We start from the raw sequence: 25,883 nt of genomic DNA, 5'->3' as shown, positions 1-25,883 counted from the left end.
ATTTACATTTTATCTTACATGATAGCAGTTTTCAGAGAAAAAAATAAAAGGACATCACAACAAAGAAAAACATTTACAAAGTCCTGTCTGTAAACTTCAAGGCTAGTTTAGAGCTGAGGTAATGCTGTTTTAGCTTTGTGGCTGAAGTAACAAAGTCCTTTAATTTAAAAAAAAAAAAAAAAAAAAAAAAAAAAAAGGTACCTGATTCTCACTTCTCACTCTTTTTATTTAATCTTCTATTTATTTTGTTTATACCAGTGCATCACAAGACCACAAGCCGATGGAACTGCAGTTGTCTGGCAGAACCCTCCCAGTAGGCTAATTTTCCAAAGGGACCTTTCACATTCAACAGCTGCCTTATTATTGCTGCACCTCGGGGTAGAGGCGTTCACACTAACGTGGAGATTGTCAGAGTGTATGGATGTGTGTGTCTGCGCGATGTGGGAACCCCCATACAGTCAGAGAGGGAAACGAATGAGCACGTTATGATATGTATGGTAAATTTCATCTTGACCTTCACAGCAAAAAATTAAAATTAAAAAATTAAATATATAACTTCATACTTCCTTCGAGCAGCACTTCCTTCCACTAGCGCCGCTCTGTTACAAATTGCTCTTTATTATAATACCAGTGGTACCCAAAGAAAAACGCAGAGCATTATGTAAGTTTCCTTAAAAAGACATGATCACCTCTCAAATTTCATCTTTCCTAGGGATAATAAATAATGCACTGCACAATACTTAATGACCAAGATACCTTCGGACACACCTGCATAACATGACTTGGACTTTTTTTCCTTTTTTTTTCTTTTGCTACACTATGTTACAGAACAGCTTATAAAACTAGGTATGAACATTAACTGTGAGTGTAAACAGTAGGACTACCACCTGTCAACAGTTTTCAACACTTTGAGCGGAACTGCTGCTGTCACTCGGCATTTCCGCTGTTCTCCACCTCTTCCCCGCCTCCGAGGGAGCCCAGCTCTTCTCCCTGTGCAACCTCATCTTCCAAGATGGAGGACTCTGCAGTCTTGTCCAGGTTGTCCTCGGCATCGCTGCCTTCCAGGGTCTCTCCGTCTTTACAGGGGCCTCCCTCAGCCTTGTCAGCAGCCTTGTCTTCGCCGGCACCCACGGCGTTCTGGAGTCCCGCCAGGGCTGGGAAGCCAGGCAGTGTCAATCCCCCCAGTCCTGGAGGTAGAAACATGGATGGGTAGAAGAGGCCAGGGGCCATGGTGGACAGGAGGAAAGGGTTGAAGGCCAGCGGGTTGGAGGGCAACGCAGCCGGGGCAGTAGCAGCACCAACAGATCCGTTCGCAGAGTCAGCAGCCGACATGGCGTCTGTGCTTTTCTCAGAGTCTCGATTCTCTTCTCCATTTCCGTTCCCTTTCTCTTCCGCTTTTGAAGTGCCGTCCTCTGGCTCTCCTTGCGCAGCAGTAGTGGCGTTTCCAGTAGCAGCTGAGAGAGGGTTGTTGAGCAGCCCGCCCAGGCCGAACACGTTGGGCAGGCCTGCCATTCCTGGCAGCATCAGGGGCAGCACGGTGGCAGGGTTCTTTGCGTCGCCTCCGGCAGTGGCAGCTGTGGCCAGTCCTGGAGGGAAGCCCATGAGCCCTGCCAGCTGGAGGGACTGGAGGTTCTGGAGATTCTGAAGGCTTGTCAGGTCCATCCCAGCAAACAGGCTGTTCACCAACAGAGGGTTGATCCCTGAAGTCGAGGCGACAGCAGCCGCCGCGGCGGCTGCTCGGGCCATCTCGCTCTTGGGCCTCCGTCCTCTCCGGCTGGCTCCTTCACCCCGCACCACGGGTCCAGTGAGAAGACGGTCAAACATTGACTCGGGAACAAAACCCTGGAGGGCAGGGAAGGCAGACAACAGCTGTAAAGGCCAGCGAAGAGTACTTACAGTCAGCAAGGGCCCTGGCCATGAGCTTCACACCAACACTCTAAATGTGTGAGCAACTGTTTCCATTGTAAAGGCTTAATGCAAGAACTTGGGAAAGCACAGGTTCTGTTTTTTACCACTATGTTCGCTTTCTGAATTTTGCTGAGTTGCAGGGAAAAAGGAAAAAAAAAATTTAAGGCTACTCCAGCACTGAAGTAAATGCCCAGGTAGCCGAATCCATAATTAACTTAAGGATCAACACACCAGCTAGCGGCTGATTGACTGTAATCAGTACCTGATGTGTACGTGTGCATCACATGCCTCAAGTACAAACAACTTCTCATTTGTCAATTAACTGCCAGATAAATATCTGTCAATTTGAAAAGGGTTTATATGGAAGAAATATGATAAAATAGTTATCATGAAAGAGCATGCAAGACCACAAGCTATTCTATACACTGTGTGTACTGGATATTTCAACTATAGATAAGAATAAGACAAAAAGTGTAACAATGTGGGAAATTTAATAAGTTAGACTCGCATGTTAGTATGTACTCCAGAAAAATGAGAAGTTACACTCAAACCTGCATGTAAATGTTTACAGCAGTTTTACTAATGGTTTCACAAATGTGGAAATCCCAGAGGTCTTTCCATGGATGAAGGAACAACACGAGGTGACCAAGCATACAACAGCATGCTGTGCAGCAGGAAAGAGCAGGTCTGGATACATACTCCAGCCTGGGTGACTGGGAAATACTCAGGAAAAGCCAGTCTCAGCTAACATAGTTCTACTTCCACCTTATCCAGCTCCAAAAGACAAGACGTCAGGAAGGGAGACTAGGCCAGCACTAGGCAGGGTACAGAGGTGGTCTTGGAAGTACAAGGACCCTACCAGATCAAGTGGGTACCAATCCATAGAAAACGGTTCGTTACCACACAATGGCTAGAACACTCCATCACGAGTCAATTTTAATTGTATTATTAAACAAACAAACCCAATAAGCATGCTATTAATCTGTCTTGAAAAGAAATAATACTGATAGACTTTTATGCAGAATTGCTGTCTGTTTTAAAACTGGAAATCACAGCTAATAATCTTACTGCTCCAACCAATATACATTGCATCGTCCAGATGATGCTAACTAGGCTCACCTGGAACAAGTCTGCCCCAAGGCCAGGAGTGGGTATGTCCACACAGTATTTTTAAATCAGAGCTGACCAATCAGTTCATTTCCAATTGTGTGTGTGGTGTGTGTGTGTGTGTGTGTGTGTGTGTGTGTGTGTGTGTGTGTGTAAGTAAATATGATGCCCTGACTCTGTATGAAACAATGTATGAAAATGATGCATTATGACAACTCTTTTAAGCTAAGATTAAGTTTCAACTGAATAACTAATAGCCAAGAGGACAATAAACAGTTTGGTGTGTATCTCTAGTACTTACAGACTGCTTGACTATATCGGTCCAGTCTGGAGCAACTGCAAACTCAGGGTTCTCCTCCAACCACCTGGGCAGGTCCTTCATTGGAGGGGCCATAGCTCCACCCATCTGGGAAAATGAATACAGTGAACTTCCGAACACTGCAGAGGGAGGCTTCCCTCCCTATACCCTTATCCCCCTCTTCCCACACACAGGTTCCAGAAGAAATGCAATTCTTCATCCTCACCAGCTCCTCCCTGGCACTTACCTTCTTCCCGTTCCTTTTGTTAACAACCGGGACCCTTTCCTCTCCTGTCAAAGTGTTTATATCCAACTTATTAGGGTTCCGACATCTATGTCGTTTCTGTTTCGGTTTCTGGAACGAGGAAAACAGCACATCTGCATTCTTCTGCAAAAGAAAAGGTTTATTTAATAAGGCTATATTTAATACTGGCCCCTTCCTATAAATGCCTAAGAGGTTCAAGCATTGTGGAGTTTTAACAGAAACTGTCTTTTCTGAGAAAGGATCTCCCAGCACTGACTGGCCCATCAAACAGGTACTGAGAACCTACTTTTAAAAAAATTTTAAGATTCTTTTTTTTTTTTTTTTTAATGCATGAGTATTTTTGTGAGTACCTGAGTTTAATTTAATCCTTGGTACCAAGAACAAAACAGGAGGAGGGTAAATGTCTTCAAATATTTATGTAAATCATGCCATTTTAAAAGAGACTTCCTGTAGTACCTTTACTCATTTCTAGCCAATGACATAAATGAACCCAGAAATGATACCCTAAATAACTGGATGAGATTTTTGTCTTTGAGGTGTGATGGGTGTGGGGCACTGTGAGTAGCAAGAAATGAGATTGTCTGAACTTGTTTAAAAAACAAAACAAAACAAAACAAACAAAAAACCATAACCATTAAGGCTACACAAAGAAACCCTGTCTCAAAAAGAGAAAAAAAAAAAAAAATCACAAAAGCATAGGAAGTAAGGGGCTGCAGCTAGCAGGTGGTCTACAGAACCACCACATCTTGGAGCTGCTGACTGACTGGTGTGCAGCATAAAACAGAAGAGTAAGGGCTTAAAGAGAGATCTCTGGAGATGAGAGATCTCTGGAGACGAGAGCTCAAGAGCTCTGAGTTGGTCACTTTGTCTGAAGCCCAAGGAAACGCACTCATGGCCGTCAAGCCTAGACACCCAGCCCATGTGAGGAGAGCATGCTGGGGAGGAGAGGGAGGAGGAAAATGAGTAACAGACATCTTCAAGTAACTGTGAGGGCATCCTTCAGTAGGACACACTGAACCAGCTTCTCCAACGTACAAGTCACAGAAGAAAACTGGGACACGTGTGAACATGGAGACATTCCAGCCAAAGACAGAGGGTGCAGCTAGCTGTCAAAAACCCCCTCAGATGAGAAGCAATTAGTCAGGCCCAGCAAGGCTTCACAATCTCAGAATGGGACACAGAGGCAGTCAGGTCTCCGAGTTTGAGGCCAGCCTGGTGTACAGAATGAGTTCCAGGACAACCAGGGCTACACGGAAAAACCCTGTCTTGAAGAAAAAAGAAAAAAGAAAAAAGGAAAACAAACAAACAAACAAACAAAAAAAAAAAAACAACCAACCAACCAAACAACCAATCAACCAACCAAACACCAACCAACCAACCAAACAACCAATCAACCAACCAACCAGACTCTGTATTACTTACTGGTACATAACTGGGCATATCAACAGTGTAAGTAGGATGCAGCTTCAACCAGTCAACCAAGTCCTTGTTTTTAGGAGCATCTTCTCCCACCAGCCTTGTCCCATCTTCAAGGTTTATCACAGGGATCCGTGTGTCAGGGTCCAGCTGTCCAGGAGAAGGAATGTTTCGTATTGGTGGGGTCTCTATATCTTCTTCAAAAGCTTTGGTCACCTCAGCATCCTCCTGCAGGAAGTGGACAGTGATCTGAATTGTTGCATGATGAGATTCTGAGAATGTTCTACCCTAGGAAAATTCTCTCTCAGCCCAACGATCTTCCATCAAAAAGGGAGAAGCTATCTGAAACAATGTCAGTTTTAGGATGACTTTTGAATTACAAGATGACACTTTTTAAATTCCTCACAAGGTAGGAATAGTACTTCTGTAGGAAATTCAAAGCCTAAAGGGCCAAGCAAGCCATTAGGACTCCACCAGCATGCTATGCGGCAGCCTGAGCTAGAGGTGTAAAAGGTGTGCTCCCAGGGATCCTTGGATACCACTCCAACAAGCATCAGTTTGTAAGTAACCAACTTATTGGCACTCTGAGAGTGGTACAAATTTATTGGTAGAGCACCATTTTGTGTTAGGCGGGTATGGAAACAGCAGAAATGAACTCTCATTCTACCGCTGGTCCTTAAATACTGTCCTTTCAACATTTAAACATCATCCCCATCCCCAGGGCTCTCCTTTCTCCTGTATTATTACAACTTTCCTTGTTCCAGGTCCTAACACTCTTTCTCCATGCTGCTAACCATACTGGGGTTTCGAAAATCAGGAATCTCTGCCTGTCAAAGCTGCCATTCAGTCATTCCCTTAGTTAGCTTACTTAATAACTGGCTCCCTAATGCCTGCAGGACATCCCCATGTTCTTCAACTTGGCACTCTGGGCTTTCTTTCCATAATCTGCACCTTACTTTATCACCATGTCCACATCTTCCTAACTTCCTCATTGTATTCACCAGCAAAATCTTCACGTCTCCGTGTCAGACATGCGAAGAGCTCTCTTGCCCTGGTACTTCAGCTCCAACAAGATCTCCAAAACTTAATGACAGACAATACCTTCAGGAAAATTCCTTTATGGGTTCCCCAATCTCCTTCTTGCACGCTAAGCACTCCTTTGGAGCACCGTAAGCATGCCATGATCCCAGCACACATACATAACTATGACAAATCACTGAAGTTTGGTCCCCTTAGCCAAAATACCTAAAACCAGGATGTATTGAATTTTGTATTTTTGAATATTTGTATATACACTATCAGATATAATGGGGCTGGGATTCAAGTCTAAACATGAATTCATTTTGTTTATATACATCTTTACCACATAGCCTAAGCAGTTTTTATGCAATTTGGGGGTGAGGGGTGGTGTTTTGAGACAGGGTTTCTCTGTGTAGCCTTAGCTGTCCTTGGTTATCTTGGAACTAGCAGGCTGGCCTGGAACTCACAGAGATCCACCTGCCTCTGCCTCCTCAGTTGTGGAATTAAAAGCATGCACCACCACCACCACCACCACCACTTGGCTTCATGCAGTATTTTCAATATAACTATGTTTTTGACTTTTTCATGGATTCTATGTGTGCATGCATGATTGGTGTGTGTGTGTGTGTGTGTGTGTGTGTGTGTGTGTGTGTGTGTGTGTGTGCAGGTGCAGATGTCCACATGTATGATATGTATGTGGAAGTCAAAGGACAGCTTTGAGGAACTGCCTCTCTTCTTCCATTCTTATGCACTCCTATTACACAATCAAAATGGCATTGCCAGACTTGGGTGGTAAGTACCCTTACCACTGAGCCAGTTTTTGGCACTACAGCTATGATTTGACTGTGACGCTTCATGTGAAATCAACTGTGGAATTTTCTAGTTAGTGTGTTCTGTTGGTGCCCAAAAGTTTGAGAATTTGGAGCACTTTGGATGTTTTAATTGGGGGACACTCAAAACCATACCTTTCACCGGGTGGTGGTGGCGCACGCCTTTAGTCCCAGCACTCAGGAGGCAGAGGCAAATGGATCTCTGTGAGTTCCAGGCCAACCTGGGCTACAGAGTGAGATCCAGGAAAAGCTCAAAGCTACACAGAGAAATCCTGTCTCGAAAAACCAAACCCCAAAAACCAAACAAACAAAAAACTAGGGGTTGGGGATTTAGCTCAGTGGTAGAGTGCTTGCCTAGCAAGCGCAAGGCCCTGGGTTCGATCCTCAGCTCCAAACAAACAGACAAACAAACAACTATACTTTTCTGTTACCTGACACCACCGCTGACTTTTCTCTGAATGTCACGTCAGTGCTTTGCTGACATAGCAAACAGCCAGCACTGGAAATGCCACGGGGTACCCGCCTCTGCTGGGACAGCAGTGGGAGTTGGAAGGTGGAGATGAAACTGTTTGGTACACTGTACACTGATGATCTCCACACCCACGCCAACTCAGCCTTTTCCTTGTATTTTATTCACATACAAGCCAGCCTCCATAATGAGAAAAATCCCAAACTTACAGAATCTAACAGTTAAAAATGTCTTTAAAAATACATTTTCTAACACTGATTAAGAGTTCCTGATGGGTGGTGGTGGCACACGCCTGTAATCCCAGCATTTGGGAAGCAGAGGCAGGTGGATCTCTGTGAGTTCGAGGCCAGCCTGGTCTACAAAGCAAGTTCCAGGACAGCCTCCAAAGCTACAGAGAAAACCCTGTCTCGAAAACCAAAACCAAAACAAACCCACAACACAACACAACAAAGAAGAGTTCTTTTAGATTTGAGTTGACATTAACGTTAACTCTTAACTCACATGGACCTTCCATTTACACCCCACTGCAGCTAAAACTTTCAATGACTGCTGTTTTGTAACTTTTTCAAGCATGCCATTTCCTCCTTTTAAATTAGTAAGCCCCTCTCTAGGTCAAGTAACTAGTGCTGGGCATTGTGGCACATGCCATTAATCCCAGCACTTAGGGCAGCAGAAGCAGGTGATCTCTGTTGGGGCTAGCCAGGGATATAGTGAGATACTGTTTTACAGAAGGGGGTGGTGGTATAATAATTGAGATGGAAGAAGAAAGCCAAGTCAGAAAAAACCAGTCAGTGGCTCTTAATTTCAAATCATAGCTTTTTCAAAACTGCCCGACTGCCCATGGAAAGGCTCATAGTGGCCCAGCCCAATGTGGCTTTATTGATTAGAGTTTCAAATCAATAGCTCAGGATATGAAATCCTGAACCCTTCACGGAGCACATGTAATGGAGTTCTTCAGGGTAAAATCCTTGCCATCAGAGTCAGATGGCATTTTGGGGTGATGTGGTTGAGAAAGTTTGGAGAAGAGAATTTATTATACTACCTTTTATATCCTTCTAATTAAAAATCTACTGATTTGTCCTCCGATTAGCAATGATGTGTCTCAAATTTCTAAAACAACTAGTTACAGGGTATGAGAGAGCACTCCAAGCCACTAGTTAGGCATATAAGTACACATGCAAGGCCTGGCACTAAGCGTTTACACTAGTCTAACTGATGCCAGCTGGCCCCAACATCAGAATTTCTAAGAGCAGAACCTTCGCCTCCTCAAGAACTCAGAGGTAACAATTGTGTGCTCAGAAAAATATGTTTCTGCTTTGCACTAATCTTTCTAGAGCAATCAATATGTCAGAACCTCGGGAAGAATAAGTCCTCCTGCTGCCCTTGGCTTAGCCTGAATGATCCGCACCAGGATCAACACAGTTTTCTAGCTCAGAACCACAGCTCCACCCATTGTAATTCTGTTTCTCTGGTGGAAGAAGCCAGCTCCAACGTGATGTTGCTGAGAGAAGTGGGGTAAGCAGCCCAGGGCTGGCTGTCAAAAGGGCGACACACAGTGGGAGTCAACACCCAACTTACTGCACTGAACGCTGTCCGTTTGTGGCTCATGACAAACAGATCGAGGCCCTCCACGTTTTTCCTCCTGCCCCGCCTCCTCTTCATGGGGGGCTCTCCATCCATCAGGGAGCCGTTGAGCAGATGCCTTGTGGGTGTGCGCGAAAGGCCTGCTTGTAGCAGTTCCATCTGAGTCTTAAAGGCATCAGACACTGGTGCAGACACGTTGGGCAAGATAAACTTTGAAGTAAGAGATGAAAATTTTGAGGTAGAACTTGTGGCCTCTCTTGAGGCCTTTGATAAGTCCACAACTTTTTCCTGTCCATTCTCTGAGGCCACCTGAGACTCTCGAAGCTGGGCAACCATCTCCATAAGATTTCGCCTCTTGGCAGCTCTTTCAGCCTCTATTTCAACTTTTCTCCTTCGCCGCCGCCGTTGGCGAGGGACAGACAGGTTAAGGGCATCATCCTATTGGAAGATTCCAACAGAATAGAGTTGCAATGAGCCAAACCTCTATCTGCTATAGGGGCTAACATCGGAAAAATCTGAGACCTCCCAAGAACTGGACACTCTGTACTGGTGGTTACAGCAACGGAAACAACAGTCATCCCATTTTGAAGTCTGGCTAGGCAGCTGGGTGCAGTAATGTGTGCCTGTGACTTCGGCTCCTCAAGAGGCCGGACAGAAGGGCTGTTTGAGCCCAGGAATGTGGGGCTAATATGGCAACACAGTTAAACAGATACACAAAACCAAGCCAGTCTAGTGCGCACAAGCTCCCCAATCAGTTAAAATTCACAGACATTTCCTTCCAACACACAGGCAAACTGCTGTGGCCTACCTTGGACAGCTGAGGAGAAGTGGTGATGTCCTCACTGCCGCTGATGCTGGCCTGGCTGACCATGGAGAGCTCGGCACTGCCTCTCTTCTGCAGGGGACTGTCTATGGTGGATGCCGTGTAACCAGGGGCGAGGCCCTGGAAATCAAACATCTGGCGCCGATTTACTGGCCATTTGCCTTTCAGTACAGCTTCACAGATGTTGTCTAATCGGTTTATCATTACTCTGTCCTGAAGGGGAAGAGTCACAGGAAATATCCAACAAAGACCTATTAACAATTACTGGATAAATATGTCCACCAAGATGCTGAAGAGCACAGAATGCTTAAGTCAATTATTGGGACTGAAGTAAAGAAGAAGTAAACCCACAAAACCCATCGAAGTGGTTTGGTTCTGACGAAGTGTTCTAACTGCTCTAAGAAAGAAAAAGAACTATTTTCAACTATGCACACTGAGGCATTAAACAGGGAGCACATCAAGTAAACAGCACCTTCAAAACAACCTCAAATTGTAACTCTCTCAAGAACCTCAGTGAGGGACAATAGAGCCTCTCACTTGGCATTTCAGTGGTCTGGCCCTTCAGAGCCACAGGCCAGAGTGCAGTGTGTCCCAGGAAGGGGGACATCATTAGCGTCACTATTAATAAAGTTCAGCATTATGAAGTGGGCACCAACCTAGGAACACCTAATGAATGTCAATCTGTATTTCCCACCTATTATCGCTCCAAATTTCATTGAAGCGTGCACATTAAAATTTTCTAATTACAGCTCCTTAGACCAAGTTTCCACAGATTAATACTGCCTGTGACTATAAACCTTTGACTGATCTGAGAAACTCCTCTCTAGACTCAATGTGGGAAATTAGTATAGCCAGGAACCAAGAGGACACAGAGAACTGGCAAAAAGATCTCAACAGCATACCCTTCAGACAAAAATACCACCTCCTTCTTAAGCCACATTAACACCCATGAAGACTAGCTGGGATGTATGGCCTCAAACCCATGGTGTGCGGTACTGCTTTAAACTAGAAAGCCCCATCATTGCACATGTGGTGATTACTTCCTGCCTTAAGAAACACAGGCCCAAATGCCACAGAGAACATTTTAAAGAATTATGCTTCCTAACCAAAGATCAATTTTCCTTTGCCTTGAGTTATATAGAACTACATCTGGGATGAACTCATGATGAACGTAAGGGAAGGGGTCCACTACCACCCCTTCTCTGGAGTTAAGAACATAGAGGGTTTCAAATACACTATTTCAAATCTAAAAGCTTTACTTAATCTTTAAAAAGTTAAGAACATGGTTTCAAAGTTCCACACTTTTCATTTTGTCAAATCTATTGAAAACCCACAGCTTCTATGAGACAACACAACAGACTGAGGAGCCCTAAGGAGCGAAGAGTGATAAGTGACTCTTATTCTGCCACACAAGCTTTTTTTTTTTTTTTTTTTTTTATCTTATTACAAAAGCATTCTAAATGCTTCTTCATTTTGGTTCTTCACAGTCATTCCTTAAAAAAAAAAGGAAAATTCTGCAATTTTCATATGCTCGATAATGTTTACCTCAAATTACTTGAAAAAAATCAAGCTACAAAGATTTTCTTCCTGCTCTTTTGTTCAGTCAACAAAGCAATCACAGTAAAAAACAAAAAACAAAAACCAGAAAAACTCTGCCAACCTTGGGCCAGAACGAAAAGGCAAAGGTGCGTTCGTGAAGGAGCTGCGCGACCGACGGGTCCCCGTCTTCCATGTAGAATCCATCTCGGGTTTCATCCCTAGCGGTGCTCATGGAAGCATTGCTCTCCTCATCAAAGTTCTTTCCTCTAGAGACAGCCCCTGCTGAGAGACGAGTGACGTGCAGCTCACGCGGGACGCGGGAGCTCATGTGTAGAAAGGACAGTGCAGAAAACAGGAGTACCACCCAGCTCCAGTTTATTGAGTGCCTACCATACATCTAGAAAGACATGGGGTGTTTTCCAAGTCTGTGGTCTAAAGCTTACAAGCACTCCATTAATGTAGATGGTGCTCCTAGCATGTCAATGAAACAATCATGGAAATCTTTTCTTTGTGGTCACACAGACAGAGTCTCATGTAGCTCAAGTCCTCAGACTCCCCATAGAGTTGAGGCTGGGCTTGAACTCGTGAACCTCCTTGTTTCCCTACTCCCAGGCGCTAAAATTATGAGCATGTGCCACTATACCAAGTCAATGTTATAGGTGCTGAAGGCTAACCATGCGTCTGACCCAAGGGCTTCTGTTCTGTGACCCAGGCCAAGGCTGAGGTGTCACCTAATAAGGAAGGGTCACTACAGAACCAACGTCCAAAGTGGTGCCTTGTTTCTACTTTGTGCTGGTTATAACAACCTCTAACATGGAAAATGCGATATCAACCAATCATCATTTATTTTTAAAATAATTTGTATTTGCTCAGTGAGTGACTCTCTTCTCTCACATTCATGTGTCCAAATTTACCATTACACGGAATTCTTAGCACACTTGACTGTGAAGTTAACTTGTCTCTGTAAACCGGAAGTGAACTGATGTGTGCACAACCACTCCGGGTTTACCACTCTTTGAAACGTGTATATAGGTATACACTGCAAGAACAAACACATGTAACTGTGATTGGAACTATTCCTTTACAGACGAGCAGGGTCTCCTTGTGTACTTCTGGAGCTCAGTTTGCAGAACAAGCTGACTCCATCTCCACATGCTAGAAATAAAAGCGCAGGCCACCATGCCTGGCCATCAATGACTTTTAAAAAATAAAGTGCTTGAAGCACCGGCATGGTGGCGCCCACTTTTAACCCCAGTCCCCTGGAAGCAGAAGCAGGTGGATCTCTGCAAGTCTTAGGCCAGCCAGAGCTATAGTGAGAGCCTAGATTTCATGACAAGGCTGTGCTCCACTGTAAGCAAGCTGCTGTGGGATCAGGGCAGTGGCAGGGGCCAGGCATTACCTTCTGGCTGCGACGACTCTTCCGACTTATCATCGTCCTCTAGCTTTTCTTCATCATCCTCTTCCGAGCCTTTTTCCGAGACAGACTTGGACCCAGGGTCTGCACTGCCTTCCACCCCTTTGAGTTCACTCTTCAGAGAGCTGGCCTCAGTCTCACAGTCCTGCTTGCTGTCCTTGGCCATGCTACCAGCTTCTTCTTCCTCCTCTTTCCCATCTGACCTCTCTCTGGCCGGTGAGGGTTCAGATTCCTCTGCCTTGCCCTCGGCCTGCTCAATTGCCTTCTCTTCATGAGCATGAGCCGAGGAAATGGCTGGAGGAGTCTGGCTGAAGCCCACAGCCAGAGCATTCAAAGCGACAGTACTGGCCCCGCGGTTCTGAGCAAAGCTTTTATGTGCATCTAGGAAGGACAGCTCAGGGTCATTGAGGATGTGGTAGTCTGTCCGGCTGACCCCATGCTTAGCAGCGCCCACCAACAGGTCCCTGTCGTGCCGTCCACATTCCCACCACTCAGGCAGGTCTAGGCTGGGTTGGCAGAGCTTCAGCCTGTCACTCAGCTGCGGGTGGTGGAGGACTTGCTCTCGGATCTTGCGCAGCAGCTCAATGCGGTACAGGGTCCTCGATGCTCGTTCCTCGGTGATGGGCTCAATGAGGGAGGCCAGGTCAGGTGGCTCTATAACATGAAGGATGCTGGTTACTTGGGCAGGCCCCACCCTAACCTGCTTGCAGGGCCCTGACTGCCTAGTGCACAGTGTAGCTAGTCATCCAGGTACTTACCATCCTCAGGTTTGGCGGGCATTCGACATACCCGCCTGCACATGGCCACAAAGCAGCTGAAGTACTTCTCCAAACTCTCATCAGACTTTTTGTCCAGTCTGGCAAAGGCTCGGAATTGGTTCCAGTCAAACTGCTGCTTCACAGGGTCAAAAATGACCCCAAAGGTGGACACCACACGGTAAAAGTCAGCTTCCTCTCTTCTAGTCCACCTGTGGAAAGGAGACCTGGCTCACACCACGCTCGAGGAGGTGGGCATACAAGACACTGTCTCTTCTCTGCCCCCAGAGCATGTTTCCAGGACTTATTTAGGGTTGAGGGGCAGACACCTTCCAGGCACCAAGCCTTTCTCTGTGGCCACTGTCAGGAGTGATCACTGCTTACTGTGGGCCTAAAGTAGAGAAGAGAAGAGAAGGCACCAGGGCTGGGGGTGGCGAGGAGTTGCGAGGAAGGTGAAGAACTCACTTTTGCCTTTTCTCAGATATAATCGCCTCCCTTTCTGCCTCCAGCGCTCTCACTTCCTCCCGAGGTCTCCGTCTGCGCCGGTCCGTCTTCATTAGGGCCTCTTGCCTCATTTGCTGCCTTTTATAGCTGCGCTGATAGGCAGTAATGAGCCGGCGCAGACGCGTCGTCAGGGTTGACGTGTTCGGCCAGTAAAGTTGACCTAACTCAGCATTGCTCTCGCTGTGCTTGCCTGGGGAAGTGGGAAAAGGAGTCTGCAACGTGTCCTGCCTTCTCACAACACAGACAACTTTCCAACAAAAAGAGATGGCTCCTCAGCCTTCTGAGGATGGGGTGGGAGACGCCATCCTGGCACCCTCAGATTTTAAAATGTAAACAGGCAGTAATAGCTGAAAAGAACTTATAAACTATTTACTTTTAACTCCTTCGAGGGAGGGGTAAAGTTTATCAGTCTTACACAAAGAAAACCAGTCTCTCCTACAAATGTACTTGCAATGGTAATCTTGAACATAACAAGCACGTAGTTATTGTCTAATCACTGTATACTGCATAGAGGGCCAATAGTCCACACAAATATTTCAGATTAAAACAAATGCCCTCCTCTCAATAAAAATGTTTTAAGGACTTTAAATTTTCCACTAACAATGACTATAAGCTGGTTAATTATCTTAACCAAAAAGTTCTATCGAAGAAATTTAATGTAATGAACCATAAGTAAGGATCAAAATCATTCCCAAGGGAAGGGTCCACGTGGAAGAATACCCTGTAGGATACAGTCATCATGTCATGACATAGGATCCTGCTGCTCCGACTGCCTGGCAACTTTTCCCTGCTCGGCACCTGCCCTGAAGCCTCACCTGTGCTGTGCATTTCCATGGATTCTTCCTTGTCCTCTGGGGGAGAATTGGCAAATTCCTTGAAAGCAATGCAAGAAACAGAGCTATTTTCAATTGGGGTTTGATTTTATTTTCTCTTTCAATCAAAGGCCATTATCTATAAAGTTTAGCAAGTCTTATATGGGCACATAATATGTTACTGGCACCATAAATACACTCAAGGTCTTACATCTATTTCATCTTTGAATGGCACTCTGGTTGGTTTATATTCTGGATCTTCATCTTCTCTATCAAATTCTCCACTGTGAAAAATGAAAAAAAAAAAACACAAAACATTGTTTCAATCACATCAATGAGTAAGGAGGTGAGAGGGAAAAGTATCAATCAACCCAGTAACTACTTTTAAGACTTAAGTCTTCTATCTATTATTTTGTTTAAAGCAGTTATTATGCTATACAGACAGGATCTACTGGTAAAGTATCAAGTTCAAACCAGACGTAACAGTGCACAGTGAAGCCTAAACCTTGCCAATAGATATAACTCTGACATCAAGTTTATTAAAATTTCAGAATGTCCTTCTTACCCGTCACCACCATCTGCCAGCATGTCTGTCCCTCTTTGCTCGGCAGCGATGGCCTTGGCGTCGGGCATGCCAACTCGTTCCAGAAAGCACAGTGCAGGGTCAGCTCGCATGGAATTGTACTTCTCATAGCCTGGACCATGCCCATCGGCCCACAGAGGACACACAGAAACAAAGGAAGACCCCCGTCACTGTCAGAAATCATAGCCCTGCCACAACAAGCCAGCAAAAACATAGATCATCATGTCTGGTAGCCGAGCAGACCATGGCACGGAGCACTCTGGAGAGTGCGCATTCTAGGGAAGCTTCTGTGAGCCAACTTACTGAGAAGCTTTAGAGTGACCACAGATACAAACAGAAAAGGGTTCAGGGCAACTGCAGGATGCCGGAAGATTTCTGACCCTATTTTTCCCCCACATCTAATTTTGCTTGACACTTAAAAGGCTTCATAACATTTCTTTATGACCTCTGCAGGGGTTCTCCAAGTCCACTTCCATCCCCCATGAGTACGCTTGGTCCTGCAGGAGCTCACATGGCTGGCTGAAAAATCCCCACATACGTAAGGCCAGCGAACCTGTCTTATTAGGTTTAGGATGATGCATGTCAGTAAGATGACACTGTTCCCTCTATGGTTTTCAAACTGCAATTTGCTTTTTGACTGCCCAAGTTGACTAGATGGAAAATGGCAGATCCCAACAGTGCACTGCGGGAAAATGATTTTGAGGCCGAGCTCACAGAACACGGCTGGAGTACATAGGCAGAACAGCACAATTCAATTAGGATGTGTACTACAACACACCGCTCCTAACTGCTGTAGAGCCGCAAGCCAAACCGTAATCATGAAAGGTTTTATAAGCCATCATTCTCCCCTTTAGTCAGGCTGGGCTGCTGAGAATACCTCCACGACCTCCGGAGAATTGGGATTATAATCAGGAACCGCTCACTGTATATATCATGCCAGTTCGGCATCCCCAGCCTTTCAAAGTTAACAAGGCTGCATCCCACTCGGGGGAGCAGTGAGTCCTCAGCACTGACATTTGTGAAATATTGCTTGGAACAAAGCCCAGGAGGCACTTGTACAGATTAATAGCAGAGGTTAAGCCCACCGTCCACTCTGACACTGGCTGGCAGAGTTAGTGAGGGAAGCCGTTCTGGAAGCAAAGTTTCGGGAACGCAATGGTACAACTTGGCTATTACTAAAACAAATATGGTTTCTGTTTACAGCCAAGAAAGAAATGTTTTCTTCTCAAATACTCAACAAACATTCAAAAACAGCATCTGATATTTACAGTTCATATTAGATTTTTAGTACAGAAAAATGGTACACGCCAAGAGTCCTTTGGAATGAGCCTCATTAGTATTATGACTTTGGAAAAGAGTATGCAGAGTTCTAAATAAAGATGAAGCCACGCAGTTAAGATGCATTCAAACAGAAACATCCCTTACCATGTTTGAACACTCCAATTAAGAGGGATTTATCTGCTTCCCTATCCCACCAATCTGCAGGAACTTCAGCATGGAAAGGCTCAGGGATCCACACGTCCGCCTCACTGAAAGACAGCCATTTAAGCACTTTTTAAAAACGAGTACTTGAAATGACTCCTAGTCCCATGTGGTCAACACACACTCATATGTGCTCTCTTTCCCAATAAACATCTTACACTGTGGGGAAGAACTGGCAGAGATGAAACAAAAGGACAGTGGTCAGTAGCCAGAAGGAGCCTCATCATGCGGTGTCCCACCTCAGATTGGCGGCCATTATTTCTCACCCTCTTAAGTGCAAGCACACCCAAACGGCCTGCCCATGCTCTCACCACATCCCCAAGCCCAGAGGACAAACAGTTGCACTAAAGACACAAAAAGAGGTGAGCTACCGAGGCCGTGAGGGGTCTAGGCACGACCCATGGGGTTTCCCACCCACCCGGGTTAGCTCGTGGAGGGCTAGCACAAACGTGCACTCGCACCAACCTTGAGTCAGCACCCTCGAGGATCTTATCTGCTTGGTCGCCTATCACTTCTTGTCGTAGGTAGTACAGCATGCGGACACGCAGCAGGACCCTGGAGAGGAAGAGAGGGGGAAAAGTTCCTAACTCCAGTGCTGTTGGCCAACAGTGTCTTTTGGCAGCTGCTGCTGTTCATCCATCATCCTGCCAAGGCTGATTAGCCATGCTGTATGGTAGGCTTGAAGCGTGACAGATGGTGGCACATAATCACCTCTGTGTGGTGCTTGCTGCTGGCTTCCAACAGGCCTGCCTGGCAACCGCTCACGCTGCACAGAGAGGGAGCGAGCTCGGCCCGGCCCAGACGTACTTCATTTAGTCCTACCTAGTGCAGCTTGTGAAGTTTAGACACGTACCCTACCACTGCCTCTGAAGTATTGAAGCAAGTTTGTAAACAACTGAGCAGATGGCTTTCAGTAACTGTTCTGCTTCATTATCTCATAAAATTTCCTCAGCTGCTGCCTTAATACCATTTTTGGAAGCACATCAGAAGTTGTAGGAATAAACGAGATATAAAATCTGGTTTTACTACCTTACAATAAACCCTCAATATGGAATGTCAGGTTTTTCAGATTATACAACTTTGCTTCCGAGAAGGGAAGATGGTGATGGGGGTGGGCAGGAGGTGGGTCCTCACCCTACTCACGGACTATTAAACATTCCTATTACTTTTAATTTATATTATCCAGGGACCTAAGCTGTGGTTTAAAAATAATAAACACTACCAGATTAAAATGTATCTAACTCATTGATACTCATTTTTAATAAATCAGAATTAAAAACTCTTGACATTGTCAGGGCACCAGATTTTCTGTCTTGCTTGTGTTTCCATGACTAAAATGTGATTTTTTTTTTTTTTTTTTTTTAAAAAATAGCACTCTCCTGGTATACCTCATAGGTCATCTCTCTCTACTCCAAACTCAGTCCTCAACTAGACAGCCTACCTGTGCATTTGGTACTGACACCTGCAGATGACCCTCTTGGTGAAGGCTGATCCTCCAGTGTTCTTTCCCTGGCTGAACAAGCCTGTTACCTATTTGCATAGCATCCTGTACCAACGTTTCTCATTTATATACACTGGCTCATTTGATCTTCCTAATAACCCTGTGATGAAGTGGAGCAAGTTCCCATTTCCACACCACAGATGTAAACACTGTTGGCAACAGAGGATGAGTGAGAGATCCAAGGTCACAGAGACACCTTGAGCTCAAGCACTTGGAGCTAGGTCTCCCAAGATGTAGTGACCTGTCTCTAAAACACCAAAATGACAAGCAGGGAGGGGGCAGTGTTACTAAAACAGACTACTCCTGACCAGGTGTCAGTAGACACGCCATGAACCACCTACCCCGGGAGTCCACTCATGGCCACCATGGGTTTTGGATGGGCTGCAAGGCTGCAAATACCCACACGAATGCCAGGATGAGCAGTTGCTTTGGGGAATGCCTTTTATTTTTCATCTCATGTTAACATGTAAGCTCAAATACTGACTTTCCCATACTGAACCAATAAGGAAAACTGATGGCGTAGTCAGCAGTGCCTTCCTTCTGGTTAAAGAATCTGCAGGCCAGTGTCGTCTTCCACCGGATGCTCAGAAAGGGTAGTTCCATCAGAAATCCTCTGTACCTGTTGATGGACTCCTCACTTGACTTGCAGATAGGCAGCCTAACACTTTCTCTTCCTTTTAGTAGAAAACACAGACTTCCCTTGTGGGGTTTAGTAGTGTGGAACATTCTATGAACTGCTGTACACATCTCCTTTTTTCTCTAGAGGGAAAGTCAGGAAGAAAAGGATGGCCAGGACCCAGATCCCAATCTCAAGGAGTTTACTCTGTGATGGACGGACAAGGAGGCTAACAAGCCCCTAGCCTCTGTCCACATTTTCTTCCACATCCTGTTAGCGAGCGTAGCCCAAGGCCCAGAACTGCACACAGTCCTTCATTACCAGCCCCTCAGTCTCTTTGGCTGGTCTGCTCTCACAGCATTTAAGTCTTCGAAGAGCATCGGCCAGTTATTTTCCCTCTGACTGGGTCTTATTTTCTACATACTGCCAATACGTCCTCATTCTGACAAGACTTAATCTCCAGGCACAGTCTATAGACAAAGGACCAGGGGACAATTCTCTGTTCCAGAGAACAGCTAGAAGATATCAACAGTGTTCTTCTGAGACTAAATGAAAGATACAAAGAACCCCAATTTCATCACACGTACTAACTGGGGAAGGCTCCCGATGGAAGCTTGCTACTGACAGCAGAATCAACAATCACCACAGCCTCACTGGGAAAAGCGGCCATTGTTCTCACATTCAACCATTTAACTTCCTCTGTTGAACCCAGAACTCAGAAGGCAACTAACCTAAAGTCACAGTAGACTACAAAGACAGACACTTTTGGAGAGTTATAATGATTGGGCTGCAGTTTTAGCAAGAAACAGCAGGCTACAACAGTAACAAGTTTCAGAGAGACCAAAGGGTTTGAAAGACCATTGGGAGCCTTTCCAGATCCCTAGGTGAAGAGGCAGACTCTGTAGTCAGGTGGGCAAGGGACTACAGAAGCAGGTCACCAAGTCCCACTGTGCTCTTAATGGAGAGTTCTTAGGTGAGTCGCTCTGACTGGGGACCTGCATCTTTGTTAGGTGGGGACAAAACAGAACAGCTGCCAAGAAGAGATGTGGAGGCCTGCAGTCGTAGCTACTCAGGGGGCTGAGGCAGGAGGAGCTCCGTGAGTTTGAGCCATCTGGGTCTACATAGTAAGAGAGACATAACTAAAGCACAAGCATTAGGTAGATCCCCAGGGCTCCCAATGGAAGCAGTCACTTATGGATGGAGTCACATAAATGAACCCTAACTGTCTGTCTACACATGAGCCCCAAACTAGTCACCTGCAATCGCACGGCAACACTGCTTAGGACAGGTAAATGTGGAAGCAACCCAAATGTCCATCCATGGATGAAAGGATGAGCAAAATGGGACACACACATAATGGAATAGTATTCATCTGTCAGAACAATCCTGATACGACCCACAACATGCATGAATCTTGAGCACAACAAATGAAGTTGCCAGATATCGGGGACAAACACTCTGTGCCTACCACCCTCAAAGCAGACTAGAATGGCAAGTGAATAGGACAATGGCTGCTGAAGGCAGGGAAAGGAGCTCTTGCTTTAGAGGTTCAGAGTGCCTGTTGGGAGTCATGCTAGGGTCTGGCTTAGACGGTGGTGATGAGCGCAGGGTACCACGACGCAACACACGGCTCACTTACAAATGTCTCGGCACACTTGCCTGCCTCTGCCTAGTACCTACTTGTTGCAGTGGTGCTTCAGGTGCTTCTTGTAGCTGTCCTCCTGGAACAGGGCGTCTGGGTTGCAGCTTCCCAGCCAGTCAGCATCCTGCACTACCGGCTGCGTGCTCTGGGCCTTCACCTTCTTCCCTTTCCGGCCCCTCGGCACAGGGGCCGACAGACCTAGAAGTACCAGGGTCACAGTCATGGGTGCCTTGGCATTGGACAGTACAGTGTCAGGGGAGGGTACTCTAAGGGGCAGATGGGAAACCAGAGTCTGCACTGCCACGCTTTACCAATGGCAGTGTTTCTGGTAGCCTTTTGTGACCCAGAAGCACAAAGAACACAAGACCAACCTACCAGAATGATTGAGCAGGGCTCGAGTCTGGCCATCAGCTGTGGGAGTGATTAGGTCCCAGATAAAGCTCTTGATGTTCTCATCCCCTCTGTAGTGATTGAGACAGTACACCAGGATGGCTCTGCAGATCGTTTCTACGTCTTGCTCAGTGAGCTGACGTTTGTAGCGCCCGTGGGACAGGATGTCTGTCCAGCGGCCCCAGCTGGAAAGCAAAGAGGCAGCATGTAGATGGAGCCTGGTTGTAGATATGACCTCACCTTGACAACCAGGCCCTAGTACTGGGAAATCCTGGACCCACACTGGCATCAGTAACCTCTGGAGACAGGAAAGGAATGCAGGGATGGGCACAAAACCCCTCCTTACACAGGGAACCACAAAGCCAGGAGTTGCATGGCCACTAAACACCCATGTGGCTAATGGCTTTCCTGTGCTGTTGGTGGCTATGGCTGCCATTTTTAGGAAATGTACGTAATCTGAGGAACTGGAAATTGTTATACTGTGCCTCCTTCAACTATGATTTATATGTACCTATGGTGACCAACCCTTGAAAATGAAAGATGGCTTGAAGTTGGAGTGATTACTAGAAATCAAAGCTATAACCCACCATAAATAGATACCATAATAACTAGTGAAGAGTTAAAAGCCATGTGGCTCCTTTGCAATGAGGAGTGGTCACTTCCAACTCAAGAAGGATGCTGACCAAGTCTCAGGTCCTCCCAGAGAAAGGACAGGAGGCTCCTTACTGAACTGCTGTTCTTCCCGGCTATTTTGACCTTTCTCAGACCCGTTCCCAAGGTTGCCACTCACCTCCAGCCCTTGTGCTTGCTCCTCCCTCCTGTCCTCACACCTGGTGGATCACTGAAGCTCATCAGGGACAGAGTCCCTCTGTGACTCCTCCCAGCCCCAAAAGTGGGAATGACCCTCAGGTGCATGCTGGTCTTCTGTGCTCTCTGTCACATCATCTTAGCATACTGCCATTTCTGCCTGTTCATCTGCCTGCCTTCGGCTGCCTTGCTCATGGTGGTAGTCCCAGTGCCCAAAAGTGCCCTAGCCCAGTGCCCAACATGTGTTAGTTATTCAATCCCTAACAGTAAAAGCAGAGGACTTGGCTGAAAGACAATGCCCTGAGCAGCCTGCTTAGAACGAGGAGTTATTAGTATGTTCCAGTCCTAAGGTTTCCAACAAAATCCCAACTGTGACCATCAGGCAGAAACAGGGAAGCAGGTTCTGGGAGTCAAGGGCTGAGGCTAGGAGAGAGTCTATTCTACACAGAGGCAGGAGAGCTGCCCAGTGTGCACAGACTAGTGCCAACACAGTCGCTGGGGTACAGGACAGGTCTCGACTGGCATGTTTGTGTTGCACACAAATATCCCTGCAGCACTGTGCTTCAGTGGTACTGCCCTGTGCACTGAGGATACAATGACTGGGAATCCATCAAGAGAGACACCGGGATGATGAGACAGCAGGCCAGAGTGCTCAGGGACCTGTGAGGAGTGCTGCAAGGGAGGTAGGCATATGGCTGGTCGAGCCTTTAGGTGGGGGCTTGGGGCCCTCAGCAGCACAGCCTGTGCACAGGCAGAGATGAGAAGGGCATGAGCAACACGGCTGTGAGCAGAAGCAAAGTCCCCACAGAGTTCAGGACCCCTGAGAAGGCATCCATGTGACAGATGACCCTGCAGGCCTCAGCCACGTGCTTCCCCTGCTCTGCAGGGATGCGCTGGGAGAAATAGCACAGACAGGAGGGCCTTACAATCTGTGAGTGATTCTTATCGACTGCTTCGGGTATTTGCTGAGTATCCTGCCACTCAAAGTGTGTGGGTGCCATGCACATGAAACATGAAGTGGATGTAGGGCATGACAGTTTGGGAGGCAGCATGCAGCAAAGGGACCCCACAGACTCCTCAAGTTCTAATGGCCCCTAGGCTTCAGATGAGTTGGAGGAAAGGTGTGTGAGTGAGTCTCTGCCTTTGATAAGACTTTCTAGCAAAAAATATTAAAGGATAACTATGGTCTTAAAATTTATGTGACAGTATGCGGCCACAAGATTTTGCAATTCTACATCATTCTTAGGTTTTTGTTTTGTTTTGATGGTTTTTCTAGACAGGGTTTCTCTGTGTAGCTTTGTGCCTTTTCTAGAACTTGCTTTGTAGACCAGGCTGGCCTCGAATTCACAGAGATCTGCCTGTGTGTCTCCCGACTACTGGGATTACAGGCATGCACCACCAACGCCCAGCAGTTTTTAATAATCTATAAGTAAATTGGAGTTGCCATAATTCCCAAGGTGCTAGCAACACTCATAAATTTCAGTGACTTCTCTTTCCATACCCTGGAGGATTAGAACTTGGGTCATGTTGACCAACTGAGAAAGTTAATGTGGAGGCATTTGCCTGGCTACACTAAGAGCAGATAGATCCGGTTTTCCTATGACAACTGAGGATTCCAGCTGTAGGTAAAATGACTTCCCATAGTGAGTCGGCCTTACCCGTAGACTAGCAGATTCTTCTCCACCCTGAAGCACTCGCTCCGGGCGTAGCCCTGGGACTTGTCCTGGGGGCGCCGTGGCTTTGTGCAAGGCTTTTCTTCAGAATCGCTTTCCAGGTCAGAGAACTCCATCAGCTCATCTTCCTTCACTGCGCTGTATAGCCGGGTCTGCTTCCTGACTCTTGGAGTATCAATAACCAGGTTGTTCTAACAGAGGAGCAAACGCAGTGAGATCTCAGACCAACCTTTGGGTCGTCCCAGGCAGTAGTCTGGACGGGACTTCTCACTCACCCTCCCATTTAAGGCGTCGATGTCCAGTTCAGCCTTCTTAGCCCACTTTTGCCAAAAATTTGGGTCATCCAAAGAAATGTCTGTCCTATTTCCAGATGCAACAAAACTTGCCTAGAAGGAGGAAAACATGTGCATTACTTTGAGATGTTTCTCAGAGTCAGGATGCGAGGCAGCCTGTTTCCACTGAATATGCATGTGTTCATTCTCTTGTGGGAGATAGGACAGGGGATGGGAGATAGAGGCAAGACTGTCCTTCATACACGTTTCACATCTGCTGTAGGTATGGAAAAGTATAAGCAATGGAGAAAGGCCTTGAATTGGCTCCAGCAAGTTATTGCTGAGAGCAGTTCTTAAAAGAGCAATGTCCTCTAGAAGAAAATGCTTGGCCCATATTTTAGAGCACTTATAAAAGAAGAAAGGTTGCAGAAATGTTCATGGCAGAGCATGTGCAATGACCCAGGAGAGGACCCAAGGGTGAAGGGACTTAAGGATGGGCAGCCATGGCAAGTCGATTAGGGCAGATGTCAGAGCAAGGGGCCCTGGTATGTGCTGTCAGCAGTCCAGCCTCTATCCTGAGGGAAGCAGGAACTACCGAAAAACAGGGGTCAACTTAACATGGACATGACCATGGAGCTGCCTGGTGGAGAAGTTACAACAACACCCTCCAGTGTGGAGGTTAGAGCACATCACTCCAGTACTTTATATAAAAAATAATGACAAAATGAAGAAAGCAAGACTTCCTAAAAAGACAGTTTTCAAAAGGTGAGTTAGTTAATAGAGGTAAACACCAGGCAGACGCGAAGCAGTGACAGTGAAGAAGCCAAGGAAAACCACCACATCCAAGTCCGGCATCTGCGTGCCACTCAGATGGACCGTGTGTGCCAACACACGTGCACTCATATACACATCAGTCTCGCACAGACTGAACTTACAGTGCGTGTAAGGACTGAGGGAAGTTCTGCAAGAGACTGAAAGACGTGAGGGCCCGAGCCCAGAGAACAGCCCCTGCAAGCTGGGCCGACGAGGAGCCCAACCCCCTCCCCACATCACACAAGAGGTTATAAACGGTGTTGGTGAGGACATGGGAAACACAACTCTAATATACAGGTGTAGGAAGGCAGCAGTGAACAGTCACTCTAGAAAACACTGGGGTTCAACAATTTTAGCCACCAGGGAAATGGAAATTAAACAGTGACTGCTGTCCAGGAGGTGTCAAAGGGGAACTTGTCATCACTGCCAGTGGGAATGCAAACTCACGGAGCCACCGTGGAAGACAATGGAGGTTCCTCAGAATACTGAAAACAGAACTATGAAAGAACACAGCTACACCACTGGACTGTACTCCTGAAGGAAAGGACTCTATGTCAACACACCACAGAGACACATGTTTGCAATGGCCAGAAGGGGAACCAGCCTAGATGTCCAACAACAGACAACTGATAAAGAAAATGCTCTACCTGTACAAAATGGAATTTTATTTAGCTGTAAAGACAAATGGAATCATGACACTTGAAGGACAGTGGATGGAGCTGGAAGCCATCACGTTGAGCAAAATAAGGCAGGCTCAGAAAGACGCATAGTTTTCTCTCACATATGAACTGTGTGTGTGTGTGTGTGTGTGTGTGTGTGTGTGTGTGTGCAAATGTGTGCTCACGTGCAAATGACCACATATGGTATAACTCCATTTATAACGGTGTGTCCAGGGGAGGTAAAGCTATAAAAAAAAAAAAAAATACATGTGGTTTGCAGGCCAGGGTGAAGCCACAGGGGTATATTCTGATTACTAATTTGCTCTTTTTGAGGCAATAGGAACATCTTAAACTTAGGATTGTGCTAACAGTTGCACAAGCCTGTAATATGTCAAAGGCACTGAATTTAACACTTTATGGAAAGTAAACTGGAGTTTAGCAAAACTGAAAAGTAGAATGAGCCTCAGTGTGTGTGACTGGAATACGACGCGAAAGTGACTTTTAGGTGCCATCAGGGCTCAGAGCATCCTTGGCCATAGCAGGTTGGATACAGTAGGAAAGTACACAGGGCAAGCTGTGGGAAGTAGGCTGTGTCCAGTGCTGAACAGAAAGTGACAGGTGCATTTTAGCTATGAGCAGAGTTGTAGAGCTGTAGCTAGAGAGGAAAACAAGAAAGACTTAAATACAGAGTGATCTGATCA

The 25,883-nt window shown here is 46.2% G+C and overlaps 1 protein-coding gene across 1 annotated transcript in view; it reads right to left on the bottom strand.

Moving 5' to 3' along the window:
* Window positions 1-205: 205 nt before the first annotated feature.
* Window positions 206-25,883, bottom strand: part of Chd7 (chromodomain helicase DNA binding protein 7) — a 184,350-nt gene continuing 158,672 nt past the window's right edge. The window contains 19 exon segments of the mRNA XM_036178057.1: window positions 206-1,842; window positions 3,317-3,421; window positions 3,561-3,701; window positions 5,001-5,222; window positions 8,892-9,335; window positions 9,706-9,933; window positions 11,381-11,541; window positions 12,659-13,327; window positions 13,432-13,640; window positions 13,894-14,122; window positions 14,748-14,805; window positions 14,956-15,028; window positions 15,310-15,439; window positions 16,753-16,856; window positions 17,275-17,364; window positions 20,607-20,766; window positions 20,944-21,143; window positions 23,424-23,629; window positions 23,714-23,824. Coding sequence (XP_036033950.1) covers window positions 928-1,842; window positions 3,317-3,421; window positions 3,561-3,701; window positions 5,001-5,222; window positions 8,892-9,335; window positions 9,706-9,933; window positions 11,381-11,541; window positions 12,659-13,327; window positions 13,432-13,640; window positions 13,894-14,122; window positions 14,748-14,805; window positions 14,956-15,028; window positions 15,310-15,439; window positions 16,753-16,856; window positions 17,275-17,364; window positions 20,607-20,766; window positions 20,944-21,143; window positions 23,424-23,629; window positions 23,714-23,824 — 4,455 coding nt within the window. The 3' untranslated portion in view covers window positions 206-927.

The sequence above is a fragment of the Onychomys torridus genome, chromosome 2, assembly GCF_903995425.1.
Source record: "Onychomys torridus chromosome 2, mOncTor1.1, whole genome shotgun sequence".
Classification (NCBI taxonomy): domain Eukaryota; kingdom Metazoa; phylum Chordata; class Mammalia; order Rodentia; family Cricetidae; genus Onychomys; species Onychomys torridus.
This window is presented reverse-complemented; position numbering and strand designations above follow the sequence as displayed.